At 46.3% G+C, this 18,897-nt stretch overlaps 1 protein-coding gene and 1 pseudogene across 4 annotated transcripts in view; both read right to left on the bottom strand.

The window, feature by feature from the left end:
- Positions 1-7,659: 7,659 nt before the first annotated feature.
- Positions 7,660-8,887, bottom strand: LOC110324197 (annotated as a pseudogene). The gene has a single exon (XR_003844261.1). The product of XR_003844261.1 is annotated as a succinate dehydrogenase [ubiquinone] cytochrome b small subunit, mitochondrial pseudogene (transcript).
- Positions 8,888-15,458: 6,571 nt separating this feature from the next.
- Positions 15,459-18,897, bottom strand: part of Prorp (protein only RNase P catalytic subunit) — an 87,825-nt gene continuing 84,386 nt past the window's right edge. For all 3 annotated transcript variants that reach the window (XM_029541214.1, XM_029541212.1, XM_029541213.1), the window contains exons 7-8: positions 18,076-18,271; positions 15,459-15,702 (exon numbers count right to left, since the gene is read on the bottom strand). In XM_029541214.1, the coding sequence (XP_029397074.1) occupies positions 15,559-15,702; positions 18,076-18,271 (340 nt within the window). In that variant the 3' untranslated portion in view covers positions 15,459-15,558. The remainder of the gene's footprint in view (positions 15,703-18,075; positions 18,272-18,897) is intronic.

Raw genomic sequence — 18,897 nt, 5'->3', positions numbered from 1 at the left:
GGGCTCACACTGCACTGTCCTTTGAAGCTGAATTTTCCCTAGTTGCCTCCATCAGAGTAAACAGACATTTCATTACCCAAAATAGGCAAAACCAGAATTCCTCATCTCTTTCCTTCCAGTTCCTGCTCTTTGTATTCAGAGTCCACACCTCGTAGCAGTCAAATCTTCAGCATTTCCTCTCTCTGCTCCTGATGTCTTAGCGGGCTCCTTGTCTAATTCTTAGTTTTATTCACCTTTTGGTAGAATGTGCTCTAATGCAGGCACTGGGCTCTTGGTATAAGACCTGAATGCTTACCAGATCTTGAGTAATGGCACCAAGAAATAGATAACCCAGAGGGTTTTGTAAGACCTCTCATCATTCCTCATCCTCACTCAAGCAAGAGCAACAACTAGACACAGCACCTTCTTCATCTTGATTGTAGACTTTACTTCAATATGGCCCAGTATTTTCACTGTGTGCCAGCATGGAAGGGAACTTGCCAGCCTTAAATTAGGCCTGGACCCAGGACATCGAGAACTACTTGATCAGAGACTTGAAGACCAAAAAGGCATCACACATCTAGGGCAACTTCTTGTCCTGTTTCTTGCTCATGCTAAGCTTCTGCAGCACCTCACTGTCCTCGTGAGAGATGGCCACACCCTTGGCCCCATCCGATGCACACAGAACCTGGGGCAGGGGTTGCACTTAGGCTCATGATGCTGACATGTTTCAGGCTCATCTGCAGCTCTGCTGTTCCAGAAACCTGTGGCGCTCGTGCTGGCTCCTGTGCAGGACTTCCCACACTGTCTGGTTCTCCACAGTCTTTGATGTTCCTGGCTGCTCACACCCAGAAAGCCAGAAAAAAACCTTTACTTACTTCTCACCATCCTTCCATTCTTACTCTAAATGCCAAGAGGGTCAGGCAGTGGTGGCACACGCCTTTAATCCCAGGACTTGGGAGGCAGAGGCAGGCGGATTTCTGAATTTGAGGCCAACCTGGTCTGAGTGAGTTCCACGACAGCCAGGGCTACACAGAGAAACCCTGTCTCGAAAAAACAAAAACAAACAAAACAAAACTAAATGCCAAGAGGACAATTCCACAACATTGCTCACACATACAGCTTAACGTGGACAATACCTAGCATATATAAAATAATAAATATTTACTGAATGAGTATATTAATCCTTTGGAGCACGTAAATTAAGAATAAATCCCTTGGGTCTAGTGCTCAGTGGTTAAGAGCACTTGCTCTTCCAGAGGACCTGGTAGTTCCATACACAGCACACATGTCAGACAACTCACAACCACCTGTAACTACAGCTCCAGGGTATAGGGTCTCCAAGGGTACCCACACACATGTGGTATATTCATGTAAATATACACATTTTTTAAAAGAGTATTCTATTTAAAGTTGAATTTAAACTCTACTTACAATAGTTCCCAGATATGTGTTCTAATACAAGTTGGATTCTCTAACGTTGCATAGTAAGATCCACTTTATGGGAGTAAAGATTAAATAAGAGAAATACTAGGCAAAGCTCCCAGCATCTAATGAGTCTTTAGCAAATGAGGGCTGTGCGTAATGTTGCTTCCCATGTGGTGGTTATTTCATGCTGCTGATTATCCCCATGACATGACTCCCCTGGTTTTTATTCTTTCTCTACTGTTCAGATTCAGAGTCCTTTTGGTCCGCCTGGAACAATAGTTTCTTGTTGATCAGTCAATTCCCAGTATCATTTTTTTTTTTTTTTAGAGCAACATCTCAGTTGCTTCTCTGCCTGGATTCCTTTGGGCCCTCACCATCTGCTGAAGGAAGACTAACATGTAGGTGGGGATCGGGGCTGCTAACAAGCTGGCCTCTTCTGCTTCAGCCTCCATTGCCTGGTTACTCTCCCCTTTACTGTAAGGACCACCTGTGCCCATCTCTGCTTATCGAAGCCCTACTTTTGCCTCTGTACTTTTTATGGTCACTATATAAAAATCCATATTTTTTATTGGCTTGAATTCTCAAGAGAATTTATTTTAAAAAGCATAAAAGGGAGTGTATTTGACCTTATTTGGCTCACAATAAAGACAATGAGTGACTAGAATAATTCGTGCTCTGGATGTTGGGAGACTGCATTTAACAAGGCTAAGAAAGACACATATATGATTTGGGATGGTATATTTTAGCATTTTTAAGTATACTTCCTTGAACCAATCAGTTTAATTTTCGGTACTGACGCTGAGAGCTGGGATTAGAACCCAGCTTAGACTCGGCAGGAGCCACATGCTTTAACTCAGTGTCATAAAGCAGAGGGCCTGGGATGAAGTAAGCATTAGCTCATTCAGAGAATATACATTCTTACTACTTGAGCTAATTGTGTTTATTTTTCCTTATTTGCAGAGACTAGTGACTAAATGAGAAATCTACATTTGAGATTTTTTTTCCATATAGTCAATTGTATTCCTCTGGGAAATCTTTCAGAAAGATGAAACTTTGCTGGTCCCATTGCCAAGGGAAATCCCCTGGAAGCAGGCTTCATGCTGTGTGCCCTGGGCAGCAGCTAACCCACTCAGCCAAGTGGACTTCCCCTGGCTCGGGAGCTGCCACTGAAGTCTAGGCTCCTGCAGCTTTAGCACAAGCCTGTGGGGCAGACCTGCTGCCTCGATGGAACGTTTGCTCTTCCTCCCTACAGAGCCACCAAGTCAGACTTTCTGAAATGACTTTCTGGGTTTTTGAAAATTTTTAGAAATGACTTGACATCTCGTGAGCCTTGGAAAATTTTCGGCAGGGCCTCTGTTTAGCAAAGCCCACACTCCCCGGGGATAGAAGAAGGTGGAGGGTAGGGGTTACCCACAAAGCCAAGGTACAAGGTGGCAGTGTGGCTTTCCCAGTGATGTGCCGAATCACGTGGTGTTCAAAGGCACAGTAAGAATTCTGCTCTTATGGGGGCCATAGCTCCACGAAGACTCATTTGTCTATGATGTGTAAACCCCCAAACTGTTCCTGCCACCCACCCCCACCCCATCCTTACCTACCCCCATAAACGAAAAGTCCATAACCTAAAATGCTCTCACTGAGGCTGTGAATAGAGAAAAAATGAGGTCTGTGGTTCCGTGTGATATTCGTGGGTGTGAAAACACAAGGGCTTCTGAATTTGAATATACTACAGTAGAGAATCTTGGGAGAATTGGAATTCCTTGATGTGAAAGAGCCCTTACAGGCAGTTTCGAGTAGGATCTCAGGATGCGACAACCCTGCCAGAGCAGAGAGAGAGAGAGAGAGAGAGAGAGAGAGAGAGATATGGGATTCTGCCCAGCTCCCTAACCAGACTTTCACCCAGACAATTGGCTGAAGACAAGACTCTGAGTCTTCTCATTAAAACCAAACCCAACCAAACCCAACCCAGCTCCTTCCCTGGCTCCAGTCTGTCCAGCAGATCTTGCAGCTCAGTAGCTGTGTTTGACTAGCTAGCAGTCTAGTAACCCTGATAAGTACTGTGAAGGAGAAAAGGCAGTTTATCTGTACTCTAGTCCCATAATCTATGAGCAAAGGGGAGGGACAAATGAGACATCAGATGTGGGTTGGGATGTGGTTTCTGAAACATGTTAATTTCATACTTTAGGACAAAATCATGTGTATTGTTTTGTCTGCATGTATGCTTGTGCAGTAGGTACATACAGTGATCAAGGAAGTCAGAAAAAGTCATTGGATCCCCTGGGACAGGAGTCACAAGAGGGTCATGAACTGCCATGTGGGTGCTGGGAATCAAACCCAGGACCCCTAGAAGAACAGCTAGTGCTCTTAACAGTAGAGCCATCTCTCCAGTTTCAACTTCATTATAGTTTTATTCTTAAAACCTTCACACTCCTACCCGACAGGATTCTAATAAAGCAGTGTGAAGTGGGAAACTTAAGGCTTCTTTGGAAAGTCAGTTGAATTGGACGGTGTTTTGGTGGGGCAAACGTGAAGGAGTGTTTTCCTGAAGCAGACACGGGTGAAAGGATGTTCTGCTAAAGCAAGCATGTAAAAAGACACATGATGGGGGCTGGTGAGATGGCTCAGTGGGTAAGAGCACCCGATTGCTCTTCCGAAGGTCCGGAGTTCAAATCCCAGCAACCACATGGGTGGCTCACAACCATCTGTAACAAGATCTGACGCCCTCTTCTGGAGTGCCTGAAGACAGCTACAGTGTACTTACATATAAATAAATAAATCAATCCTTAATAAATAAATAAATAAATCAAAAAAAAAAAAAAAAGACACATGATGAAGGAGTCTTTGCTAACAACATGTATGTATTGGTCCACCCTACATTTCGTAGTTGAGCTGCATTTGTTGTGACTCCATAGAGAGAAATGTGCCAAAAACCTTCTGGCCATGTGCTGGCACCTTTCTGCGGCTTCCTTGGACTCTGGCTGATTGGCAGGATGACGTCAGCTGGTACAGACTCCTGTGGGGTTTTGCTAAGACAGACTCACGTGCTTGGGTAAGACATGTGGTGAGGCAAGACTCGTGGAGGTCATGTGATGTTTGGAGGGCGTATACATGGGACCGAATGGCCTGTGAGAGGGGCTTGCTGGTAGAGAGCTGACTCTGCAACACTTCTTGGTCTTGCATCTTCGCTGATCTTAGCTTCATTGAGAGAGGCACAGCAAAGACCTGCTCCTGGTATTCCTGTTGGTCCTGTTCCCTCCTGCTGACTTGTGCCAATTTGGCTGAGGTCTAGCTGTTCCTGCTACGTGGTGCCACCCACTGCTGCTATCCAGACACTACTGAGCTGGTCTGCTGGTATACCCGTAAAGTGTTTGCCAGTTGATCGAGCTGCCACTGCTGGCCTGGGAACTGAACTGCTGATTTCTTGACAATGCAGATGGGATTTGCTTCAAAGAACCATTCCTAAACAGGTCCACTTCCCCATATCCTAATAATCTTTTTTTCCCACTACCTCTGGTGGGTGGTGGGCTAGAAGGGAGGTTAAAGCATTTAAAAACCATCAGTAAAAGTAGACGTTGAAAACATTATGGCTACAGCAGTGCTCCTCAATTCCCCATGTCTGTGGTATGCAGTGTGGCTCTCTGGCTCTAAAGCTGGGTCTATCAACAGAGCAGACACATGTATTGCTGTTTCTCTTCTATGCCACCTCCTTCCTTACCAGTCAATATAATTCTGTGCCTGGATTCTCTCAGCAATTACCAACAATGATAAATGCTGTTCTTTGATTTGAAAGGGAATTGTATTGGCTCAATCACATGGGCATTGAACTATAACCATTCACTGATTCCTACACAGCCAAGACCTGCAGTTCTGCAGCTCACGCTTGGCTTTTAGCTATAACTTCACTGTAACCATCTTAGACTTGTGATGTTTCTCTTGTTTTTCCAGACTGCCTTAACTGAAGACCCAGTGCTCAGCTGAAGTTTCTGGAAGCCAGAGAGATTGCAAATTCCTTGAGAAGTCTCATTAACCTGCCCAGAGGCTGGGAGAGCACACCTGATTTAGTCTTAGCCATTGGTGGTGTGTGGCCCACTGTTTTCCCTTTGGCGAACACGGGAAGCTTTCCAGAGCTCCAGAGAACAGTGAACCGTTCTGTAAAAAGCAATCCAGGGAAGACAGAGACAACGTCGTGGGCTCTGAGCACAAGGCTCAGAAACAGTGTTTGAGTCTGAGGCTAGCCACGGGCTTACCACCCACTGACCACACCTGTGGTCTCTTCTCTCAAACAGGAGCATTCTGACTCGACTTTAAAGGCAAAGTAAAAATCAAATTAGTTGCTACAAAGAAAATAAAACCAGGTATTACTAGATTTGAACTCAGCTTCTCTGCTTGGAAAAGGTGTGGGCGAACAAGCCTCAGTATGCTCTAGTCCCAGTAAACCGCGAAGCCAAGAACTGCACAGACCTGAGTGAGCTTGGCGGTACTCAGAAGTGAAAGTGGCTACTTCTTACCCACCCTGTCCCACTTCTTACCCACCCTGTCCCTTACAGTCCCACTGCACCCATGAATGGGCACCGGTGTGGAACTGCAAACATCAATCCGTTATTGTGACTGTCACAGCTGAGGTGGGTCCTTGCACCTTGGAGTCGTTTAGACTTTCCCCGGTTCATCCCAGACCTTGTTTCCTATCTGGGGTGTGTGGGTGGGGGACCACCAGGAGGGTCAAGAACAGAGAGGAAATAAGATTCCGCAGCCTTCCCTTCAGCCTAGAGACACTTCCTCTTCTTTGAGGTTTCCGAATTGGCTACCTTTAATTCCTATTTTCTTGCCACAAAAGTGACAGGCTGATGCTCAAAGGACCATATCCTCTTGGGGTAATTGGAGACAGGGAGAATGCAAATGAGTGAGGTTTCTGATCATTAAACAAGCATTTTCATTCACTGACTTAGAAACAAGGCTTTGTCGTTTAGTTTGGTTTTGTCTTTCCCTCACCCACTTTGGATTGGTTTCTTTTGAAACAGATTCCTTAGTCCAGGCTGGCCTAGAACTTTCTAGGTCACCAGCGCTGGCTTTGAACTTTTCCTGACTCTTCCTCCTGAGTGCTGACTTAGGAACTGCATCTTGAAAATTCAGTTGTTGGCAGGAAAGGCTGAGAACACTCTAGCTTTTTCCTCTCACTACTCTGAATTGGCTTTTGTTTCACAGTGAGGGAAGGAAAACATGTTTTAAAAAACTGCCAGAGACAGAACACGGCAATGTTGACAGACTCTGGGATTCTGTCTCTCAGCACCCCAGCTACCACAGCACCGTGTACCCGTACAGATGCCCACTAGAGACATCTAATTCATTTCACCCTGGGTGGGTGGGTGGAGGGCTGTTAAATGGAATGATTATGGAAGATAATATTAAGAAGTTAATTTTATGGAAACCGAGTCTCTTGTACCAACTTTGACCACAGATTTCCCATGTAGATGAGGCTGGCCATGAACTGGTGATTCTCCTGTCTCCACCAAGTGCTGTGACTAGCAGATGTGACAAAATGCCAGGCTCTCAGAGAATATCATTTCTTGATCAGTGTGAGACATCAGACACCATAGACTTAGTTTCTGGCCACTCAGCTCACATACGAAATACCAAAGATCAGGGGAAATTCACTCAAAGGAGAACTGGCCAAAAGAGGTAAAAATCAGGAAGACATTTCAAACAACTTCTCCATAGCAGTTCAACACTTCTAACTGAACCAGGTCTATGGACAAGGAGCTGGCCTACCTGCTCTGAGAGAGACACACTGAGTTCACCGGGCAGGGTCAGCCTTGTGGGGAAGATAAGGATGAACGAAAGAGGCTAATTTGACAGGGCATTTCAGAGCACTGCAGGCCGGGGGTAGGGGGCTGGGGGTGTCCGGGAGGAAGTGAGTTCATATGCAGATGTGCCAGAAACTGCCCCACTAGAGGGCAGGCTTGGGAGGACAAGGACTCTAACAGGTGCAGCAGATGTCAGAAGCTGGCGGTTTGTGTGTGTGTGTGTGTGTGTGTGTGTGTGTGGTGGGGCGGTGTGGTTGTGGGGTTCGGAAGCAGAGGAAGAAAATAGCTTGCAAAATGCTTGTGTAAGCGCATGCACGTGCACACACACACACACACACACACACACACACACTGAGACAAGGGACTAGATAAGAGATAAGGGATTTATGCTCTAGCTGGAAGGCAACCTTAAAACTTCTTGGGTTTTTTTTTTTTTTTCATTATATAATATTTTATTTAAAAATTTTGTTTTTTCAGAGTACACTTTCTTTCTCATTAACAACTCCCATGGTGGGAAGACAGTTTATTACTTAGTCTTATATTTTTGGACAGCTCACTTCTGCACAATTGAGATACATTTGAAGAGTAGTCTGTTTGCAATCTGTCATATTTTAACCCACAAACAAGGAGAGCTCCCTAAATTGAACTCGTCTAAATCTAGCTTTCCTCAGTCTCCTTCCTAAGACTTAGACAAGTTAGTAATTGAGAGCGTATCCTGATTAAAAGTTCCCTAGAAACAGAGCCATCAACAGAGCTGCTGTTGCCTGGACAAGAATGGAAGGTTCCAAAGGGAATACTTTCCAACTTCATGCAAAGTCGAACTCATGAATGAACAGTCCTCCCGCCTGGTCTGAGCAGACACTCTTATCCCGATAGCAATTAGCTGGCTCTCCTTAAGAAATGGTGGTCAAAGGCAACATGAGCTCATGAAATGTTCGGTTACACCGTGAGGCATGTGAGCTGGCGACCATACTCAGTGGAATATGGAACTCAGACTCATGAATGATCGAACCTAATTCCTCAAACTTCTTCCTCAACAAATAAATTCTGAAAANAANCATGTAATTAGAAGATATNCTGCCCACCAATGGACTTATCCTTCATCCCTCCTCACTGTGAGGTGAACGGCATTGGTAAAGCAGAGGCAAGGAGGCATACAATCAAAGTGCTGCACCCAGAGGTCAGAGCTTCCATAGCATGGCAACCGCTCTGCAGATGCCAACATCGTGGTAATTGAAGTAGCAAAGCCCAGCAAATGTCAAAGCTGAGAGTGCCAAGAGGCCTGCCCTGGCAGCCTTCGGCAGGGTGTCCCCATGAACGTAGTCGGTAACCACTTGTCCAAGGCCCCAGTGACTGTGCAGGGTAAGAGCTGCGGCCAGAGAGTAGTCCACCACAGAGCAGGGATTCAAGTACCCAGCAGGGAGCAGCCCCAAGAGCAGAACACTGACAACCCTCTCACTGGTCCAGTGCAGAGATGCAGCCTTGGAACCAGAGTGGTGGCTTGGTGACAGGTGAATGTGCTGGGTGCCACACCATCCTTGGGTAGGCCGGTCCTGGAGAAATGCTGGCACATAAGCAGGTCTGACCACCTGGCTTCGGAGTAACAGAGCTCGAGCTCCTTGGCCACTGCAGAGAACGCCCAGCTTTAAGAGAACCGCCATGTCGCTTTCGAGGGCTCAAGGTCACCCTCGGGTTTTTTTTATTATTGTTGTTTTTGAGATAGCGGCACACAGTTGCCCAAGCTGGCCTCAAGCTCACTACGTAGACAAGGGATGGCCTTAAACTCTTGATTCTCCTGCCTCAGCTTCCCTGGTGCTGAGATTACCGGCAACACGACCACAGTTGGCTTTTTGTTTGCTTGCTTGCTTGCTTGCTTGCTTGGGACAGGGTCTCCTATAGTCTGTGATGAAGATGACCCTGAACTTCCTGCTTCTCCTCCTCCTTCTGAGTGCTAGGCTTGCGGGTGCGAGCTATCACAGCTGGCTATATGGCATTGGGACTTGTACCCAGGGCTCTGTGCGTGCTAGGCTGAGCTACAACCGCAGCCCAGCTCTTTGATGTTTTTGAGCAGCAGAGTAAGGAGCCTGACTGGAATCATGCTTTGGACAGATAAATGAGGTAGTAGGGTTTAGGGTGAATGCTGGCTGGGCATGTGAACCAGGAGGCCACTATTAATAGTCCAAGCGAAGGCTTTATGAGGCCTCAAGTAAAGAGAGCGGGAAAACAACATCTGCCAGACGTCAGCTTCTCACCCAGCCTGTTATTAGTCACAAGCAGGGTTATCTGTAATAGGCCTGGCCTGGAAACTATCCAAATGCTCATCAATATGGAGTAAGAAGTCAGGGAAAGGGCAGCCGGGTGTTTCTGGAGCAAGTGTGAGACGGAGTGTAACAGGCAATATGGAGTCTTGTTTTCCCATTCTCCTTTTCAGCTCTTCTCTTCCTAGTTGATATCTCTCAGCAGTTCTTACCCTGTGGGTGTCCACCCCTTGTGTCGTGTGTGTTGCATATCAGATGTCCTGCATATCAGATATTTACATCCAGTTCATAACAGCAGCAATATTGCAGTTATGAAGTAGCAATGAAATACTTTTGTGGTTGGGGGCGACCACCAACATGAGGAACTGTATTAAAGGGTTGCAGCACTAGGAAGGTTGAGAACCATTTGCTCTAGAAAGTTCCATCACATCTTTGCTCCCCTTCGATAACACAATCCTATGGGCACTTTAACAAAATCACAGTTCAGAAGTTAGAATATGAGATGCTGTAACAGAAATCCCAAACAGGTGCAGGCAGATAGCTCAGCCAGTGATGTGCTTCCCTCAGAAGCGGGGGCAGAAGCTCATCTCCAGAACCAATGGGAAAAGGCCTGACAAGCACTTGTAATCCCAGTCACAGGGCGGGCAGAGAGAGGGAGATCCTTGAGGCTCATTGGTTAGGCCATTTAGCTGAGCTCCGGGCCAGTGAAGGACCCTGTCACAAAGGAGGTATATAGGTCCCTGATGATGACAGTTGGTGTTGTTTCCTGTCTCCCTCACATACACTACACAACTTGGGGCTCACTGAGGCCCTTTCTACTGGAATTATAAACTGCAGCGTGGCCACCCCACCAGGAATACTCTTCCTGAGTTAGAGCTCATTTTCCTTTGGTGCTGGGGACTGAACCCGGGGCTATACACACACTCACTTCTAGTATGCAGTTATACTTCCGGCTAGAACCGGCCTCTGAAGTTAGGTCCCTAGGTCATTCCAGCACATCACAGTTTGGGAAGCACTGCTACAGCCTGCCCACTTTCCTCAGGAACGGAAGATGGAGGCTCAACCAGCTAGCTGATTTTCAAGTTAAGACAGAAAAGATTGGGAAAGCGCTTCGGGAGCTAAGATGACAAGAGGGTCTTTCAAAGGAGAGTGCTGCCCAAGGCCATAACCTCACGGCCTTCCGAGAAACACTGTGCTATGAGGTACGGCAGTGAAGAGAGCAGAAATCCGATACTGGGATTGAAAAGACAGACACGGTAGCAAGTGAGGCGAACGGACGATTCTGGTGGTGTTGATGCTGTCTGTCTTGGGAATGATCTGAGGGGCTTGGGGGGGGGGGGGGGGGGCTGATGATACCAGAAGGGGCTAGGCTGTCAAGACTTTGTAAGGTTGGAAAGACTAGCCTTTGAGTTCAATCTCAACACCAACACCCACACCCACACCCACACACACGAAAAAAATACATGTAAAAAAATTAATCTTTTTAAAACTTGGAAATCTTGAGCTGGTAGGATGGCTCAGTAGCGGGTGCTTGGTTCCAAACCCAATGACCGACATCAAACCCAATGACCTACATTTAATGCCTGGAACCAACTACTCCAAAAGCTGGACCGTCTTCCATTTGTGCAAGAACATGCAACAAGTAAATAAAGACATGAATGTAGAAGAAAAGTTTGAGACCCTGAAACTAGGGCTATTTTAAGTAAACAACCCCTGCCCCCAATACAAACAAAGCAAAAGAAAACAAACATCCAAAAGCTGGAGAGGTGGCTCGGCAGCTAAGAGCTCGCGTTGCTCTGCCAGAGGACCCACACTGCAAGTCCCCAGCACATGTACTGTGCTGCCTTCCACCGCCTGTAACTCCAGCTGCAGAGTCCAGTGCTCCCTTCTAGCCTCTGTGGATATCTGAATACACATGGTCCGTTCACTTGTAAAAAATAAAATGTGTACACACACACACACACACACACACACACACACACACACAGAGTCAGGTATAACAGAGCGCTCCTATTAGCCCATCATCTGGGAAGTAGAGGTAGAGGCAGAAAGATCATAGTGGTTGAGGCAAGGGCTGTGAGAGACGCTGTTCAAAACCCAAAAGTCAGAGATAGGCGAGAGAAAGAGAGGGGCCATTACACAGAGGGCCAAGAATCACTAGGGTAAGAGGGCGAGACTGGAGATTCTGGAAGTGAAAGAAAAATAACCTCTTGACATTTGCAAAGTACAAAATGTTCAGTAATGATTTTCTCCTCTAAACTTCCCTTTGTGCCTGGATTAACAGCAACAAAAGCCACGTGATTCGCTCTGAATAACAAGAAGCTCTTTATGTTCGCTTTACAAACGTGGCCTGGCCAGAGTTTTTTCTCTGAGCTGGAGATCAGAGGGCCTGACTCGGAAAGGAGTTTCATCAAGGATGTGACCACTCCTGCTGGAATAGACTAAGTGCCAAATAATGCAGACTTTTGCTTTAGCCTGCTTCTGGGAACAGTTTCTTCTGAACTCAGGCAAGGCCTGAGTAGGAGTGTGACAATGTAGCCATAAGAGAAGCATGTTACACTATATGCAGTACCCTAGTTTAAGTCAGCCAACCCTTTGTTTGTTTGTTTTGAGACATGGTCTCATGTAGCTAAGGCAGGCCTTGAACCAAGTAGCTAAAGAAGGGCTCCTGGCCTTCTTCCTCCAGCTCCGAGTGCCAGGCTAATAGTCATGCACCACTACATCTGACTCCCAGTCAACTCTGTGAATTTGCTTCATTATGAGTATATGACAATGTACATGAAGAATATCTGGGTGGTGGTGGCACTTACCTTTAACCTCACTTGGGAGGCAGAGGCAAGCAGATCTCTGAGTTCAGGACCAGCCTGATCTACAGAGTGAGTTCCAGAATAGCTAGAGCTACAGAGAGAAAACCTGTCCGTCCCCCCTCCCCCCAATAGCAATACTAATAACAACAATAATGTATATATAAAAAATGCCAGAAGACTGTCTGAACAAAGAAAATGTGTATGTAGGCACATAAAATCTGATAAGCTTGTATGCTAGCTTCATCTACACAGTGCATTCTGGGCTACAGAGGGGAGAGCCTGACTCAAAAAGAAAAGGAACCTTGAATTCTAGGGCAAGGTCACTAAAGAGGAAGAAAATCTAAGAATAATTTTTTTTTTCAAAGATCCACTGATACAGATTTTATGCAACAAGTGACGCCGGTGTTGGCCTTTTTGCTTGGATGGGAAGGTGCCCTGAGACTCGGAAGCCCAGGAACCACACAGCTCTGAGAGGAAGCCTCCTCAGCAGAGGTGCTGCAGTTCCCAGCGGAGGGCTATAGTTTACAACAAAGGGCTATCCTGAGCTGAGGAGCTGACGAGCCTCAGCCCTGGATCGTGTCGTCTCCCTGCCCGCCCCGCCCCCCTTCTTCCCTTCTCTTGCTTCTTGCTTCTTCAGATGAGAGGGGTCACACCAGGTAGTGAATCCCTTAAGAGATTTATCAGAGCATCCAGGGAGGGGAGGGTCAAACCCAGGAGTGGCTGCCTTTACTCCTGGGAGGGAGCAGATAGCAGCAAATCGGACAAGTGTAGTGCTTATATAGGGGTTCTTGGTGTGTGTGTGTGTGTGTGTGTGTGTGTGTGTGTGTGTGTGTAACCTTCTAGAGTGGAGATTTCCAGGGTGAGGGTTGGTGGGATTTAAAGACCTGAGTTTAATTTCCGGTTCAGGGATTGGTGGGTTTTGTTCAGACTTTTTACCTAAAATTAGCATAATCTGGGGAGGGTCCTGTTGAGGGGCTGGAGATGACTTCACAGTTATGGCAGTTAGGGATGCCTGGGGGGAGGGGGCGTGGCTGGGGAGCTCCCCAGGCTGGGACCTGGCTGGTTTCCAGCCCTGAGGGTTTACAAAGTATACAAAGTTTACAAAGGGAGTCCGTAAGGGAAAGCCACCCTTCCCCCGCCTCTTCAGTGGCCTGAATAACCAAAAACGAAGCTCTTACTTTTTCGGAGATTGGCCATATCCACCAAAAAGCAGCTGTTTCGTGGAGGTGGATGCTTTGTCCCAGCCCCTCAGCCCAGGACTCAGCTCTACCCCAGAAAATCCACACGGATAGAACTCTCAGGAATTCTATTGGCACCTAGTGGACACAGACATTCTATTCTTATGTAGTCATAGACTGGGAGAACTTTAGTAATGGACTTTAAATACTTAGGTGGCAGCTGGACTTGATCCCCAATAATGGTCTGCTCAGTTGAGAGCTGATGAGGTTGCCTGACCTGACATCTTGAATTTATTCCTCTAACATATTAGAGATTAAGTTGCTACCAGTGACTTCTCAGGCATTTGCTTCTTGGAGTAGATTTTAGACAGCACCAAAAAGATAACTGGCGTATTAATTTTAGCTTAGTTGAAAAGATCTTTTTTTTTTTTTTTTGCCAGTTATCAAAAACCTTTCAGATGTTAACTACTAATTATAATAAACTACCAGTTATCGTTTTTTGTGCTCGTGTGGGCATGCATGTACATGTACAGGCCAGAGGGCAACCTCCAGCATTTTCCTCAGAAGCCATCCACCTTGAACAGGCTCTTTCTATGTCCTTAGCTCACCTGCCCAGCAGGGTGACCTGAGAGCCTGCCTTAGCTCCCCCAGTACTGTCTTTCTAAGCATATGCCCCTAACCTTAGCCTCTGCGTGCGAGGATCGGATCAACTTCAGGTCCTCCGGTCCTTGGAGAGCAGTTTGCCATCTGAGCCATCTCCCTAGCCCCTTTCATGGCAATGTTAATAATCCATCTAAGTGGGCATGGCGACTCATGCCTACAACCTAGCACTTGGGAATTCAGGCAAATGAAGGGCTGACCAGATAGGTACGCACTGTGAGACACCGCTTGGTATCCTCCCCACAAGCATAAAACCATCACCGTCACCAACAAGACCACCTAAAGCCCTCTTTATTCAGGCCTGGTATCTATCACACACTTTTAATCCTAGGGCTTGGGAGGCAGAGGTAGGAAAACTGAGTTGGAGGCCAGCGTGCTCTACATTGTGAATTTCTGGCCAGCCAGGGCTGTAAAGTGAGATGCTGCCTTCAGGAAAAAGCCCAAAGCCTCAGTCTATCCAGCTGAGTATCCCCAAGAGCGCCCTGGTAACAAACTAGTTCTAGTGGTCAGCAGGGAATGCATAACTGCCACTGTGTCGACTTCCAGGCCCAGTTGAAACCTGGTTGTGTGTGTAGCCTGTGAATTCTAAGCTGACAAAGGACAGGTAAGATACCACATAGGGGCTGGGCAAGATGGTGCATGTCTTTAATCCCAGCACTCTAGAGGCAGAGGCAGGCAGATCTCTGTGAGTCCAAGGGAAGCCTGGTCTACAAAGTGAGATCCAGGACAGCCAGGCCTATTATACAGAGAAACCCTATCTCAAAAAAACAAACAACAACAACAAAAAAACCCCAACCAACCAGCCAGCCAACAACCAACCAACCAAAAGACACCAGGTAGGGACCCCATTTAGCTATGTGCCAATTACTTTGGCAGATACCTACATATCATTCTCCTCCTCTCTATTCCTGCTTTAAAATTAAGATATGAGGAGCTGGGCCCAGTGACAGGTTAATCTCAGATATTTGGGAGGCCAGGGCAGGAGTGATGCTTAAGTGCAGAAGCCCTGGGCCAGCCTGGGCCACCTAGCTAGCCAGCCCTGATTCCGATGACCATCTGAGGGCGGGTTGTGAGTGTGGTAGAACCCCTGCTCTCATTCGTCCACTTGCTGGGCTAGGGCTGCATGTAGCCCGGCTGGTAGAATGCCTCCTTGCCCACGTGAAGCCCAGGCCCCGTCTCCTGCACTGCACACAGCAGGCGTGTTGGCCCCGATGGTAAGTTCAGCATTCAGGAAGTGAAAGCGGGAGGAGGGAGGCTGAGGGGCTACAGACAGGACCCCACCTGTCTCATAAACAAAACCACACAAAGCTAAAAGTAAGTTTGACGCTGCAAACCAACTGAACTGAACAGTGTTACTAAAATCTTTTTATTTCCAGGACAGAGGTCATGGCAGACATCAGCGTGGATATAAGAGCTCTGAACCAGCCAGAAGGCCAGGAGGCCATGAGACTCAGCAGGGGCCGGGTGTCTTTCTCTGGAGGCACAGCCATTTGGTTGGCACTTCACAGGAGGATCTCTGCACCAGGTCTTCATCATAAGGAATGTGCCAGGAGTCTCCAGTTGTCTGCACCACAGTGTCATAGCTGAGGGTATGCTGGGGAGTTAGAGAGCAAACGGTGAACATTGGAGGGCTACCAACCTCTTCCCAATCTTTTCTGTTCCTTTGGAAGAGGATTGTGTCTTATTTGACACTGTATTTCCTTCTTTCTTTCCTTCTTTCCTTCCATTGTACATCTGTGTGAGTGGTGCACGCACACATATGTACCGATGCACATGCGTGTGCACGCACAGAAGCCGGAGGCAGACAATGTTACCATTTCCATTTAGTCCTTTGAATCAGGGTGAATCTGGAGCTTGTGTTTTTCTTGCTAGGCTGGCAACTAGCAAACCCCACTCATCTTCCTGTCTTGACGCCAGTGTTGAGACCACAGCCATGTACAAGGACAAGCTGGGCTTGTGGGTGCAGGGGTTCGAACTCAGCGAGCACTAACCACTGACCTATCCTCCCAGCCCCCACAACAGGAAACAAAATAAAAGTGTAAAGGGGGCGGGGGTTCATTTTAAGGTTAAGGGCTCCTTATAGGAGTATCACATTTATAAGTTACAGGATTGTTTCACTGTGCTTATAGGTTTTATAAGTGGAAGAGAGAAAATTAAATATAGAAGATAGAAAAATAGTCCTCTCATCAGACTATCTGGAAGTGACTCTCAGATGAGTACTTCTAAAAACCAGCATTTGCTCTGTAATTCTAAGATCAATGCTATTGATCTCCAACACCCACACAGAAATCAGACAGGCATGGCGGCATAGTACCCAGTAATCCCAGCACAGGGGACAGGGCTAGGAGGGTTTGGAGGCCAGCCTGGGCTATATAGAGAGTTTCAGGACAGACAGAGACACATGGCGAAAGCTTGTCTGATTAAAATACATGTATGTACACACACACACACACACACACACACACACACATATTAGAATAATCAACAATTACTTAGCCTCATCAAATGTCTACATTTGTATTTTCTCCATTATTGTATAGATGCATACATACATTTTATAGTTTGCTTGTTAAACGGGAAGCAGCACAGGATTGGTCCTTTGGGAGAGACTGGACTATCTGACACGCTTTTTGAATCTAGAGCCTCCTTTCTCATCTCAATTTTTATTGAACTTCTATTTTTACTTTCTGTTTTTATTTCCGAGGAAAGCAGGTCAGTTGTTTTGAATCACTTCCCATAATACAGTCCTGATTTTGCTGATTTAATAACTGCTGTGATATCATGGGATACTCTTTCCTAGAAATTTGTTTCACATTTTAGCTTATTTTTAAAATTAGTAAACTTATTTATAGTACTATGTGCAACATGTTTTGCAATACGCATACACTGTGGAATGCGTACTCAAGCTATTTAAAGTGAGTTACCAACTTTTTATTTTTTCATAATGAGAAAATTTAGAATCTACTCTCTTATTAGTCTTCAGAAATATAGCACATGGGCTGGAGAGATGACTCAGTGGTGCTGCTCCTGCAGAGGACCGGAGCTTGGTTCCCAGTGAACGCACTGGGTAGCTCACAACTAACTGCCTGTAACTCCACCTCCAGGAATCCAATACCCTCCTTGGGCACCTGCACTGATGTTCACATACCCACATAGACACATATGCAAACATACAATTAAAATCAAAAAAGAACACTAGACATTAGTGGGTCCTGGCAGGCAAACTAGGATTCTTTTTTGGTTTTTCGAGACAGGGTTTCTCTGTATAGCTCTGGCTGTCCTGGAACTCACTTGGTAGACCAGGCTGGCCTCGAACTCAGAAATCCGCCTGCCTCTGCCTCCCGAGTGCTGGGATTAAAGGCCTGCGCCACCAGGCCCGGCTTGCAAACTAGGATTCTAAAGTCAAGATCTGTCTGAGTTTTAGTGTGTCCAAAACTCCACTGTCCCCAGATAAAAAGAGAAAACTGGGTTAAGGATGTAGTTTAGTGGTAGAGGACTTGCCTGGCATATAAAAGGCTTTGAGTTCAATCTCAACACCACACACACACACACACACACACACACACACACACACACACACACACCTAAAAACACAAATGTAATTTAAATTTAAAAAATTGGAAACGTTGCTTAAAAGGCGAAGTAGAAAGCATAAGAAATACCGAAGTATTTCAAGGGAGCAGGTAGATGGGAGCACAAGAGTGTGAGCGGCTTGGTGTGGGTGAAGGTGCAGTTTTAGGCACAACTATGACACTCTACAGGTCTCAATGTGTCGATCAATTTGCAGTTGGCCTACAAATACTTTTGCCCTGACAGATGTTGTTTCTAGGAACTGGCTAAGGACCAAACGCCGAACTATAACAAGTAGTTAGAACTTTCAACTCGTGACATTTAAAAGAACCATGCCACAGTCTCTTCTTCAGACACGTCTGGTCTGTTAGCGTCACTTAGAGAACAGATCCCATACCTGGAAAGTTAGTTTTGATTTTTGAAACCCTTTCATGATTGCCAGCTGATGTCCTTGCTGCCACTTAAAGAACAGGCGCTGGGTCCGGGCATCCGGCAGGCAGGCCTTGTGGTCCCGCAGCAGGTCTTTGGTGATGAACTTGCAGTGATTGCCTGAGTTCAGTGTGGCGTACAGAAGGAAAGGATCGTCCTCTGAGCTGCAGCAGACATAAGGGAGAACACGGTCAGACACTCCAGGAGGCAGAGGAGGCTCGTTCCTTGACAGACAGGATCTGAATGACCCCATAAAGCACTTGGAGTCCTTAGTTGGTGACACTCTCTAAAATACAGTGAAAAGCTGAGGGTACATAAAAACTAAAAAAAAAAAAAATCAAACCAAACCAAACCAAAGCAAAAACAAAGAACCTAAAAATCCACAGGAGTTTTATAAGAAGAAGAGAGTGGAATGCTAGAACAGGTTGCATTTACAGGGGGATTATGGGAGTTCACCATACTGCTCCATTGTTTTGTTTAAAAGGTTTGTTTAGTACATTAGTAGAGAATACAAGTTAACATTAAAAGTATAAATATCTAAATTCAGAGGCACGGGAGACCAGTGGATCAGTCTTTCCAAGAGAGCTTAGAACTTCAGCAGGCACATTAAGTACAGGCTGATGTCCAGGTCCCAAAAGCAGGGAGCAAGACCCACTCCCGTGAGACTCCTGGGTTACAGCACATGATTTACCCAGGTCCTTTCTATAAGACCAGTAATGACGGTGACAGCAGTGAACATAGAGGCGTTCTGTGAACCTGGTGCCAGGTTTTATGTGTTGCAACCACTTAC

This window comes from Mus pahari, chromosome 7 (assembly GCF_900095145.1).
Source record: "Mus pahari chromosome 7, PAHARI_EIJ_v1.1, whole genome shotgun sequence".
Taxonomy (NCBI): Eukaryota; Metazoa; Chordata; class Mammalia; order Rodentia; family Muridae; genus Mus; species Mus pahari.
This window is presented reverse-complemented; position numbering and strand designations above follow the sequence as displayed.